The sequence below is a fragment of the Notothenia coriiceps genome, unplaced genomic scaffold (genome assembly GCF_000735185.1).
Source record: "Notothenia coriiceps isolate Sejong01 unplaced genomic scaffold, NC01 NC01_scaffold00031494, whole genome shotgun sequence".
NCBI lineage: Eukaryota > Metazoa > Chordata > Actinopteri > Perciformes > Nototheniidae > Notothenia > Notothenia coriiceps.
In genome coordinates this window covers 2,400-16,007 of record NW_011364195.1, presented here as the reverse complement: position 1 = coordinate 16,007, position 13,608 = coordinate 2,400, and the positions used below count along the sequence as shown (strand labels likewise).

Here is a 13,608-nt window from a genome sequence, read left to right as displayed (position 1 = left end):
AACATGGCAACAAGCCGACCCTAGAAAATGTATAGATCAGAAAATGTGCTTTGTTTGTCAAGCGTGTCTGTTATTTTGTAAACCTTAGAATTGCTACACACAATGGTGTACATATTCTGCATGGCAAATAAACCCACATCATGCATTTTTTTTAGAAGACAGTATTGTATATCGTTGTTTATAATCTCATTTTTCTAATGCATTATATAATAATAAGATAACTGCATCAGAGCAGAGGACTATCTGTTGTATCAAAGTCCTTTAATCACAGCATAAAGATGAATAAAATGATGGCATCAATTGCATCACAGTGACCACTCATCACCGTGTCAATTGCATTACAGAAGTGTATCACAATAATAAAGGACGTGGTCACAGAAGGCTATTGCAGCAGAGAGGCCTAATGCCATCAGCTCTTTAAAGATCCATATGTTATTACAGGTAGTTTTAGAGGTTGGACTCTAAGTAGCAGTACCATAATGCACAATACATCAATGGAGGAAGCATTGAGATCTGTGACTTAAGTAGAAGTTGAAAGTAATCTGGAAATGTGATTCAAGTTTTAAAAGTCATTTTTTTTCAATAACATTCATCTGAAAACTGAAATAAATTCAACATTTAAAAAAATAAATTCTTAAATAATTAAATGGAAACCAATTCAGTTTATTTTAGTGTATTACATACATCACTGATTATTAATTTTAAGCTTTAATTGGATATATTGTTGAGTAATGTTATATTTCAAAAATATAACATTTGTATAATCCTTCTTTATTTATATATTATTATTGTTATTATTATTATTATTATTATTATTATTATCATTATTATTATTAGGTAGTAGGATAGAAGTATACCATGAAATAACACGAAAAAACAAAAGTAAATTGTAAAAATCATCACAACGCTGCTTTGTTACTAAATGTATAACCTGACAAAATTGTATCACGTTTTTATCAAATTCTGTTCTACACTCGCATGGTCGTTCAATATAGCACATCGGATCCTATATAAATATAATATATCTTATATTTCCCAACAACTGTTTACAACATTACACTTCACCAATGTAATCTAATAGACATTGTTCTCTGTATACTTAAGCAATAGCTCACGACAGGCCGTGGTATATGCTCATTATATCACAGCTAAGGGGCGTGGTTCGGCCCGACATTGTTCTCTGTATACATCATAATATAGAGCCCACCGTTCTGTTGCCAGCATCACGGGCGAACACACGCGAAACCTGTTCCTGTTCCCTGATTGGTCAGCATTGCCGGGAAACCTCCTCGCGACATCAGCCGGTATAAATACTCCGAGCCGCCTTGTTTTTACGCAGCCCCGTTTTATGAGGGAAAATGTATCGTCTCGGCCAACAATCTAGCTCCAAGATCGCCTTCAATTCCTTTTTATCCGCTGTGCCACGGGAAAATTTTCATTTTACGAGACAATATAATAAAAACTGGTCGAGTATTGGCTGATTTTTGATCATATTATACATTTTTCTGCACGAAAATGCCGAGGACTAAGAAGAAGAAAAGCAAGGGTAAGTAAGCGAGCGACCGCATTGCTTTGGCCTAATTTATTCGACATGCCGACGGTAGTTGTAGTTCTATTCGTGTTTTCAATCCATGTAATAGATTTGGACGTGCTTGCAGAAAGAACTACAGACGCCATATGCTGGCCTACGTCAAAACACAAAGCTGGCTAGCCGTGGTCATACAACGCATTGCTCTTACAAAACGTGCCATAATATGATGCTTTTGTCTTATAATTATTGGCACACAACTTAAGTGACCTTAAACGAATGTTTAGTTCCCATAAGCCCCTAACTGATGTCGCTATTTACAAGCTAACGCCAGCTAGCTAATGTCAACTCCACACTAGCATAATAACGTACAGCTTTGGTTGCTAGGTGAAGTTAATTTAAGCAATCACATGTTGACAGTTGACCGTGTTTAAAGCATTAGTAGACGAATTATTACCTTTTTGTGGGCCTACAAATTAAAGACATTATGTAAGCTAACTCCAATTAGGTGAAGTGAGTTCGTCTTGTCTGAAAACACTGACCTCAAATCATCTTTACCCGAATGTCTGACTCCTATTCAGTCTGACTGAAGTTGGCTGACTTTAAATAACCATGTATGGAAGATAACCGTTTTTATATTGGTTTGTATAGAGTTATTATTGTTTCAACAGAAGGCAGACATTTTGCACTCCAGACACCAGGGTGGAAAAGAGGCGGTGCCCGGTTCTCAGAATGCATCTGTCGTGGTGGAGAGTCCACGTCAACAAATAGAAATAGCCTCTTAAGTGGATAAAATAACCTTTTTCCAAATTAGCTGACAGTGACTTCATATAGCTTTCCTCATGACTGAACAAGTCCTTTTTTATTCTTGATTGTAACTACGTCAAAACTTGTTCTTACAGTGCCAAGCTCACCAGCATTTTGTTTCAGAGGTTAGTTCAGGTAAGGCCTGTTGAATCTGGTTACAGTGAACAGACATGAAGAAAGTCATTTCCTATATTTTTTTCGAACAAATAAAACAACCAAAGCTTTATTGTTTTGAAATAATAAACAGACTCAAGATGTTCACACCCTTTCTTAACTGTGATTTTTCACACTCTTCATGCTTTTGGTAAGAACCTTTTAATATATTCACTATTGTCTGACGGCCATGCAAGTATTCTGTGTTTTGAAGGGTCTATTTTAAACAGGATTTCATTCCAATTAATAATATTTGGACAAGTTCCCTTCTACACTGATACTCATTTGTACTCTGATTAGGACTTACAAAGACAAATAGCTTCCTCCTTGTCTTATGTCCTACCTTTCTGTTGTGCTTCTTGACTATCCCAGTTAAATATCTTCCCTATTCTGAACAGTAGCTTCAAAGTTAAGAGTAATCCTCATGGCAAGAGCTTATGTCACGTAGTTCAGTTGTGTTAACCTGTGTCCCTTAACCTGACCATGATGTTGTGTTTACACTGTCAACACATGTGTGGGCTTCCCTTGACAGCATGTGGCATTTTCATGAGATAATGAAAGTACAGCAGGATAAGGTGTACAAAGGACATAATGCAGATTAGATTACTGCAGTGGTTTTTGGTCTACCTGTGAGCAGCTGGTGTTGCATAATGGACTCGCTGTACTAATGCATTTGATTTGATTAGGCTGAATTGTGTTTTCTATGCTTGTGTTTTTTCAGGGGGCCAGCATGGAAATGTGCAGCCTTTCAGTGATGAGGATGCCTCCATTGAGACCCTCAGTCATTGCAGCAGCTACAGTGACACTGCCAGTGTGGCAGAAGAAGGTAGGTTTGTTTACCTTTGCACATTGTGTGTTTTATGTCTGATTCTACTTGTGAGTATGTATGATTTTGTGTGTGACTGCATGAGCCAACACTTGTTGCACAAACAAGAAAAGCAAATCTTGGGCAAATGTTTGCATTAAACTACCATTGTTTATTTTTCTTGAAACAAAGACCACCCTTAACATTTAGACAACCCTACTATGAAAAGTGCAATTCATCCAATGTGTCAATACTGTGTAGTATTATGGACAAGTGTCTAAATGTTGTGGTGTTGCCAGGTGGCGAGGCCAGTGAGGACGCAGCCCTGGAGGATTTCCAGTACAAACTGAAGGGGTTCATAGATAGCACGGTTGACAAGAGGTAATAACAAGTTCAGAGGTATTCAGTTAAGTTAAAGATCCTGACAAGTCTATTCACCATGTGTTTAGTGAACTTATATCAAAGTAGGGATGCACCAGCAAGGCCACTTTATTGCTATTGTTAGAAAGGAACACATTAGAGATCTTTTTTTATAATTTGATGAGAATGAGGTTGAGGAAGAAAGAGAGATTAGCAGGAATGAATGATTGTGTACCTGTTTCCTCAGTGCGAAGACCAGGCAAGGAGCGTTGGATGGGCTTAAGACGGCCATGGCCACACGGATCCTGTACGAGTTCATCTCCGAGAGGAGGATGACCATCACAGACAGCATCGAACGCTGCCTCAAGAAAGGTACCAGAAAAGATACAAAAACAGATTCAGCTGTTGGATCCATTTGATATTTTTGGGCGTTCTGTGATAAGTTGATTTACCTTCCAGGAAAAGGAGAGGAGCAGCGAGCAGCAGCTTCTTTGGCCTGCCTGCTGTGTATCCAGCTGGGATCAGGCATCGAGAGCGAGGAGGTGTTCAAGACTCTGAAACTCATCTTCAAAAACATCCTGGCAGATGGATCTGCCAACATTCAAGCCAGACAGGCCGTGAGTACCTGAGAATGTTTGACGCAAAGCGTTATATATTATGATTATAAGACGTTGGTAGAATGCATCATTGACAGGAATCAGTATCTGTTACAATGTGGTTGTTTTGGTTTTCCTGTATGTGTTGAACAAATCTCTTTTCCTCTTATAGGTTGCAACAAGTCTAGGCCTCTGTACTTTAGTGGCAGAAGATGACATTCTGGTGAGTCATAATTATACTCCACTTTCTAGCATTTCTTTTTGCACTGTGCAAACCCCAGTCCTGATATGATCTCTTCTACTTCCCTCTGTAGGACGTGCACGCTACCATGGAGTGCTTTGAGAACCTGTTCACCCGGTCCTACGCGAGAATGGATGGCACCTGTCCTTTGATCAGTCCCCAGACGAGCCAGCTCCACACCAACGCCCTGCTGTCCTGGGCTCTGCTGCTCACCATCTGCACTGCCAACCAGCTCAAAGACGTACTGCGCAAGTAAGACCCTGAACTAAATCTGACAGCATGCACTTTTTTTTTTTATTATACTGCAATCCAGACCAAGATAAACGCTGAACAATTAATTTTTTGTTATGCAGACACCTGCCAAAACTGCCAAGATTGTTGGAAAGTGATGACGTCAACATGAGAATTGCTGCAGGGGAAACCATTGCGCTGCTCTTTGAGTTGGCCAGAGACATGGATGCTGTAAGTTCTTAGGAAGTATCAGGAATAAATAAATAACTATCGTTGAATTCAAAAGGTGCTATTTTGGCGCCATGATGCATCTTAACTCATACATTTAGTCTGTTTAGTCTGTTCTTTGAAATGAATGCAGCATTTCTTTCTCCGTGTCCCTTCAGGAGTTTGAGTTTGATGACTGGGATGAGCTGAGTGACAAACTGAACGCATTGGCCACCGACTGTAACAAACACAGAGCAAAGACAGACAAGAGGAAGCAGCGGTCTGTGTTCAGGGATGTACTCAGAGCTGTTGAGGTGGGTGTTCTTGAGACAAATCAAAAGGGACTTTCTTACAGAATGATTAAAGATTTCTCTATGTAGTTATTTTTCTCACATCCTTCTTCTATTAACCTTCCAGGAGAGTGACTTCCAGCCTGAGACCATTCGATTCGGCACAGAGCGCATGATCATTGACAGCTGGGTCAGAAAAAGGACATACGATGCCTTCAGGGAGTTTGTCGGCTCTGGGATGAACTACCACCTACAGGTGTGTTTTTATGAGTAACTCACAAACTTGAAATGTGAATGCATGCGACTTGACTTTTCGATTTAATGGCACCGCAGTGTTCCTCCTGCATTGACGCAGCACTAAAACACAATAGAGATCTGTAGTCCTGCCTGATGCAGGGAGACAACACTTGCAGCTTGATTTAGGATTATGTTAAAGAGAGAGAAAAAAGGCAGTACAAGAAGCTGGTTGGAAAGTATAATGCCGGGTCAGTGCTTAGGGGAATGTTTTTAAAAGGGAAGATTAGACAATGGAACATATTTTAGAGCACGTTACTTTAAAAGGTCTCTGAAGTGAAGGAAGCTGTGGTTCGGATGTGTGCTATGATTGGTAAGTCATTTCTAATTAGTTTTATTTGACTTCTCAAGGCAAATGAATTCATCAGAGACGTTTTTGAACTGGGACCACCGATGCTCGTTGATTCAGCCACGATGAAGGCCATGAAAATCTCTCGCTTTGAAAGGGTATGCACAAGTTATTCAAATGAAATGAATCATTTTTATGACATTAAACATGCCGTCTATAATGGACTTTTTATTAACATTTTCTCTCCTTTTTCCAGCATCTCCACAACTCTGCTGCATTCAAGGCTCGGACCAAGGCCAGAAGCAAGTTCAGGGACAAGCGGGTGGATGTGGGAGAATTTTAACATCAGTTTCTTTTTCACTTCTAATACCCTATTTATCATGGTTTCCTGCTTCTTCTTTTTTTGGTGAATTATTAAGAGGTTTAGTCAATTTCCTCCTCACTCAAAATCTGTTTTTGTGTGTCAGACATTCACTTTCTGTAGATTTTAAAAGGTGGCGCCGCTATCACATTCTCTACTCCTGTAGTGGACCAAATTCTTTTTACATCCTAAATCTGTAGAAGGTGAACGTGCGATAATCCAACAGTAGTTATTGAGCATCTATCCACATAATCAGTGGTGTTGTACATAGAGTGTATATTTCTTTGCTCCCCATGTTAATAATCAGTGGCCTTTTTTTTTTTTTTCAACATAAGTTATATATACATTTGTCAGACTTAATCCTGCACATCGGTTTAATTAGGTCATTGTAATGTTAAGATATACTTGTGATCCAACCCTTTGATGGATTTGTATTTAGTTGCACTACCTAAGTGGGTTACTTCTGTAGAACCTCGATAAATATTGTGTTGTCCTTTTTAAGTATTGGGTATATAATTTGAAAAGAGCAAAAATGGTGAAATAAACACTAAAGCTGTAAGAGATGAAGTCCTTATGGTTTCTTATGATACATTACACTTTACTTAAAGGGACCCCATTGTGCTTTTAGGTGTTTTCCCTTACCTGAAAAAAAAAAAAAAATCCTTAAGTTCTCCATGGCGCTCAAACACATTGTACGTGAATGGCTAAGGGGCGGGACATCTATAAATGTTTGACGAATCACAACAGAGCCAACCAGCTAACCAATCAGAGCAGGCTGGGCTCTGGTTTCAGACAGAGGGTGAAAAGACACAGGCAGTATGAGAGAAATAAAGACCTTTTTGAACATTAAAGTATGTAAACATGTCACAGTAAATACACATGTATCTAAACATTTAGCATACTGGGTCCCCTTTAATGGACATGACTGACCAAAGATTAATTGATCAAAAATATTCATAGGAGGCTCAAAGCATTATATTCCATAGCTGAAAACCCATGATGGAAGTTGTCTTTAAAAATCCTGCCAGATATATGAAGGTCATTTTGAGCGAAGGGGCAGTACACACCTTATTGATTTTCTTCTTCCACACTACAAAGTGAAGGATGTTGCAGTCAAGGTAACAGAGGCATTATAGTGAGAACTGCCGGTCTGCACTTTATTAGACAAGTTTGTCAGTGAAACTGTTGAGGTAGCACAGGAAATAAAGGAGGTCCTACTACATTGTACATTTACTCCCCCAGGTCCTGCTCTAAGGCTGCTGCTTTTATAGGGCAGTAAAAATGGTCCATAACAGCAGCATGATAAAGGTTAATGTGACAAAACGGCAAATAGTCCCATCAATAACTTGGCCGGTAGAGTTTGGAGTGCACACCTGCAATCGATGCAGCTCCCTTCTTCAGGTGGAACAAAAATACTTTGAGGAGGACGCAGGGACTTGGAGTTTATATATTTTCACAGCCTCTAAGTGGCTTTTTCTCCCATAACGGTTGTTAAGTATATAGGACTTCCATGAGTCCCTCAGCTTTTATTCAAATTCTTCTTATTTAAATCAATAGATGCATCTGGGCAAAGACGAGCATAAATCAAGTCTGTTTTGAAAGCTTTAAAAACTCCCGCACTTCATAGCTTCTTGGTAATACACTTGTGTGTTGAACAAATTCCTTCAGCGTTGTGGGGGAAACTTCTGTGTCACCGACTCAGAGGGGGCACGGGGAGAGCTGGAGCTTTGATTTATTTGGAGCTTCGGCCGGAGAATTCACAAAACAAGTCAAAGAGTCAGAGGTTCTGACTTCACGGTAGAGTTGCCACGTCAATTCTGAAGAACTCTACCCCAGACCCATGTATTTAGCTAGTTCAGAGAAAATATTATTACACCTCTATCAGCTGACGCCAACAGGCAGGAACAGGGAGAAAGAACACTGAGAGCACAGCAGCCAAGGTTACAGGTTTGTTCAGTCAGGACAGTTTGAACTGATCAANTTTCTTTATTAAACGCGTAAATGGAAGAGCGTCTGAGTGGCGTTTTTGCTTTTTGCTCTTTACCTTACTAAATGTTCAAATGGTCATTGGAGCGAGGGGCGGGGAGAAACTCACGGAAGTGATTTCAAAACAAAAGCCCTCGTTTGCTTGGAGCGCTGATAATATTATAAACAATGTGAATTTAGCGATCACAGCGAAAACGGCCAAGAAACATATTGAGCCCAGAAAACGAATGTTATTAAGGGCTGTAAATATAATAAGCCTATGTCTAAAATGGTTGTTGTTGTTAGGAGATTTAAACTATACAGTGATTCTGCACTGCGGTCACTCAGCCGTCTCTCGACTTTGTTTTTTCAAATCAGCTGCTCTTCATTATTCCTGATATATTTGACGAGTGATACAAATATTTGTTACCACAAGTTCGTAAGCAAACTGACACTGTTGGACTCGGTTCTAGTTTGACTGCTACCAGAAATAAAATGAAGTACTTTTACTATGTAGGCTACTTTGTGAGTAATCCTCTGTCAAAGTCCCCTCCATAGTAATGCATGATTTTCTGCTATCTTTGATGAATGATACAAATATAATTTTACCATTAGTTCTTAATGAAATTGATACTGTTTGACTTTGTATTAGTTAGCCTACTACTAACAATACATTGAAGTACTTTTACTGTATATTTTTGGAGAACTCCCCTGCTGAGAACAAAATCAAGCCACTTCTAAGTTTGATGAGGGAATTATTTTTTGTTGCCATTAGTTCTTCGTGAGATTTGTCCTGTTGTTTATACAGTATGTTATGCTTTTGTGTTATTATTATTGCCACTGCAGTCATTTTAACTGCACATTTTAACCCTTAAATACTCAAGACGATGGTTCAAATGTGTACTTGCATTTTGGCTAATATTGGCAGTAGGATTTCACAAGAAGGAAGAATGGGTAAAAAATGAAGTTATGCTTCATAGATTTTAATCTTATTTCACCTGTCTCTGATGGGACAAACATCGTCGCTATTGCAATGCTATATCTATGAAGTCATATTTGAATCCTATCTGGTCAATCATTTTACAATATCATCTCACCGCCATGTTCAACAGATTACTATCTATCACTTATTCAGGTTTTAGAGAAAGGTGTACATAGTTTTCTTTAAGAGGATTTAAACAAAGCACATTTCAAGAAAGTACTTGTTGTGCCATGCTAAAAAGTCTCCCTCTTCACATGAGCATTTTTTTTTGCAGTTTAGGGTTCATCCTCTTGATCAGAATGAACTTGCTGAGAGACTAAGTCGATTGTTGGGGAAATATTTTTCCAAGGCCCATAACTTTGACCCAGTTGATCAGTTCAAACTGTCCTGACTGAACAAACCTGTAACCTTGGCTGCTGTGCTCTCAGTGTTCTTTCTCCCTNTGGATTTGAAGGTTGAGAGTGAGTCCATATTGCGGATGTCTTGTGGGAGAACCATGGGGTCAAGAGCCTTCAGCCACTCTGCACCCCGTCTCTGGAACTGTCTCCCACAAGACATCCGCAATATGGACTCACTCTCAACCTTCAAATCCAGCCTGAAAACACAACTTTTTAAACTGGCATATTCAATATATTAATAATTTTTCTAAACTGATTGTTTTTTCAAGTCTTTGTTTTTAAGCCTTGTATTACTTTGTGATCTTCTTTGTTGCTTGTTTTTAATTATGCTCTGTAAGGTGTCCTTGAGAGCTTTGAAAGGCGCCCATAAATAAAATGCATTATTGTTATTATTATTATTATTATTATATTTACAGCCCTTAATAACATTCGTTTTCTGAGCTCAATATATGTCTTGGCCGTTTTCGCTGTGATCGATAAATTCACCTTGTTTGCCCTTGTTTATAATATTATAACCGTTCCAAGCAAACGAGGGCTTTTGTTTTGAAATCACTTCCGTGAGTTTCGCCCCGCCCCTCGCTCCAATGACCATTAGACCATTTAGTAAGGTAAAAAGCAAAAAGGCCTCTCAGACGCTCTTCCGTTTACGTGTTTAATAAAGAAAAACGGGCGGTAGATACACGGATTATAAAAGTACATTTCATACTTTTAAGTATATTTTGATGTTAATACTTAAGGTTTTGAATGCAAGACTTTAAATTGTACGGAGTATTTTTACAGTTTGGTATTGCTAATCCTACTTTAGGATCTGAATACTTCTTAGGTGGAACTACTCAGTATTTCTGTGAAACTGCATGTACAAAAATAATAAAAACATTTCTCTACAATATTTAAGCAGGAAGGTTTCTTTAATATAAACTTTGTTCGACCTTGCTTTCAGCCGCTGTAATCCATTGTTAATCTTAAAGTATTGATTGCTGCCGCCTTAAATCCTCTTCTCTGTTAAGAATGTAATACTTGCTGCTTTTGAAAACCGCATTAGTTTCAGTGTGGATTTTCAGTATTGAAACAAATTCCTCCTCCCCGCATTTATGGCTTCTCGGTAGATAAACATTATTATATTTGATTAGATCTCTACTGTGAGGCAGGTGGGAGGAACGTGCAGAATGCTAATGCTGCGTTGTTATTATTCATAATTCACCACAGCCTGTTGTTTTCAAGGAAAACCATCACTAGGTAATTAAGAGAGATGAATAAGGAGTCAGAGATGTGATAAGGTATCTTCAGTTTAATCAATGGTTACTTTCATTTGTGTCGTTAATGCACTCAATGCAATAGGAGACTCACTGTTACATCGACTTACTGGTTAAGCAATTCCATCTGTGAGGCTTTGCTGATGCAAGATGAGAAAAAAAGATGTGGTTTCTGCAGTATGCTCCAGTAGACATGGGACAAACTGTAATATTGTTATTGTAGTGGGTCGGATTTCAACTGCGAGTGGCGCAGAGTCGGTATTTAAAGACACAAATCCACTTTAAATTCCTTTCCTGTTCTAAACACCTCAACTGAATGCTGTTATTCATGTTTAATATAACTGTGATCATGATTGGATACAAATGACCTGTTTAAAAATGTAAACAGTAACAAAAGAGTTATATAATAGAATATCTCTTTATTGTCATCATACAAAGTACAACGACATTTCATTGGCGACTCTCACTGCAATAAAAAATAGACACAATAAATAAATAAGAGTGGTAAAGGCAGAGGTAGTAGCGATGATAGTGAAACAAGATACAATTCAATGTCATTGCGCATTTCCACTTACAGTCTAAATATATATTAGTAAAATAGCCATAAGTATGTTTAAATAGTAGTGCTTGCAGTCTTTGAGGGGTGTGTGCGTATGCGTGTGCGTGTGTGTGTGTGTGTGTTCACAGTTGTTGTAATGTGCTCTGAGGTTGGATATAACCTGATTACTTTCCTTTACTTGCATCAATATCAAATGCAATCAATATCAAATGCAATGCCAATAAATACAAGAGGAAAAGAAATATCAATAACCTGGATTTGACCTAAGTAAATTATGTTGTGTTTGATTGGCTATGTTACATAAACACTGGAAGTTGCTGGTTGCCATGGCTGGTTAGGCAATCCCATGTCGGGTTACCAATCATTGTTTCACACATTGGCAGCAAAAAGGAGCCTGGGGGCATGTTTGGCAATCACACACACGCAGTGGAAAAAAACAGTCACACTCAATTCCTTTTCATTAGCAAACCAGGTTAATGTATTTATTCCATGTGTTTGCTACTGGTGTCTCCGCAGCTGTTACTGTGGCACCAGCATATTATCTTGTGGTGCCACCCACATGTACCTCCCCCTCTCACCCCCACATCTTCCTCTTCCCTCCAATGTCTCCTCTTCCTGGCCCCAGTTGCTCCCTGGAGCGAGGCGTGTACAGTAGCTATCACGATGAAAAATGGATGGAGAGATTAGCGGCACTGTCACCGGATGAGGGTTGCGTTCTGCATCCCTTCACGCCAAGGGCTTGTTGTTGTGACTGATAAAATGGCTGCTGCCTCTGATCACTTCAATTATGCTGCATACAGATATCCAAAGCTGCAAGAAGGACTCAGATCCTTAAGTTAAAATATAAATGTTTGATGTTTTTATAAGTATTATAAGATACAAAATGATTGCTTGTTTGTTCAGTGCTTATTAACACGTCCGTAGCAAAGTTAAGCGAGCGACGTGTAAATAGAAAATGAGAAATATTAATGTGTGTACTTGTGAAGTGAGACGAGGAGAAAATTGGCAGACTCCCAGGAGAAAGATATTAGCTGTTTTCCCCAAGTGCAGCATATTGAGCCATAAATCATTGGTCATACATTGGAGTGTATATTATTCTACAAATGCTGCAACCCATGTTTAATGCATAGCGACTCATGTTCTATAGAGCCACACTCAAGGCCTGAGGCAGAACTTCTTTCAATTGAAAATCTGACGAGTTCCCATGTTTTCCTTCTGTATTTTGGTTGCTTTCATGAAGGGTGGATTGCATTACACTCATCAACATTTTAGGGATAGTTTCTATTCGCTGAAGTTTGGTTAAAATGTATTTATTTTTGATATTATCTACTTCTTTATACCACTCCCAAAGCTATAGGTAACATACCCCAAAACACAACATCGCCTGTGATAATGCACACAAACCTCTTCAATGGAAGCTGACAGTGGCACAAACAAAAAAATGTGTTGCTCAAACCTTATTAAAAACTTGCCATTGTGTGTCTTTTATAATAATAAGAACCTTTTTATATCCCCAAGGATAAAATAAGTTTGCCCAAGGAGAACACAACACAAAGTTTAAAATAAAATACTCAATACTGTATGCCAGAGACTTTAACCTCTGTAAAACTGTAAAAAGTAGTAAATAAAAACCATTGAAGATCTATTCAATTGGTTGCAACTGCAAATACATCTGTCTTTTTGGTTTTTCCATATATTGCTAACTTGCACTACTAAATGAAAAGACTACAGTGTATTTTGTTGTGAGTGATTTGCTGCATAGAAAATGAATATAATCGCCAACACATTTACTGAACTTCTTATCTCCCTCGTGTGAAATGTTTGAATCTCCTTGACAGCAGGAGTTGTAGAAATAATGAACAGTGCGTTTCTGACTTCTTGAATTATTTATATTATTCTGTATACGTTTAAAAACATAATTTGTTACATGCCGTTTATGGCAGGGTTTCTATCTGACTACTCTCACTGCTGCAGTGAAATTAGTTTTTTAGCTGCAGTCATTATTTATATTGCTGCTTTTCTAGAGCACGAGAGGAATAAAAAGCACAAGCTATGAATCATGTTAACGTTAAAGCCCTGATGCATTTATGCACAACGTTTATCTTGCTCACATTGCGGTTGACATCACTGAAACGTACATAAGATGTCAGGGTAATAATGATGTCAAGGTGAGCTGGTGTACTTCTAAACTTCACCAGGTGGTGGCAGTTGTTCACCATTAAGCTGTCTGCTGTTTCAACACTTGAATTGACAGCTTGAATCACCTCTGCACTTACAAATGAGCATAAC

The 13,608-nt window shown here is 38.6% G+C and overlaps 1 protein-coding gene across 1 annotated transcript; it reads left to right on the top strand.

Annotated features, from left to right (window-relative positions):
• The first annotated feature begins 1,328 nt into the window (after positions 1-1,328).
• On the top strand, positions 1,329-6,721 carry ifrd1 (interferon-related developmental regulator 1). Its single transcript, XM_010787970.1, has 12 exons — positions 1,329-1,546; positions 3,210-3,314; positions 3,593-3,674; positions 3,901-4,025; positions 4,113-4,270; positions 4,422-4,472; positions 4,564-4,742; positions 4,844-4,952; positions 5,108-5,242; positions 5,346-5,474; positions 5,864-5,959; positions 6,058-6,721. The coding sequence occupies exons 1-12, from the start codon at positions 1,516-1,518 to the stop codon at positions 6,142-6,144; spliced, it is 1,287 nt and encodes a 428-aa protein (XP_010786272.1). The 5' UTR covers positions 1,329-1,515; the 3' UTR covers positions 6,145-6,721.
• Positions 6,722-13,608: the final 6,887 nt, after the last annotated feature.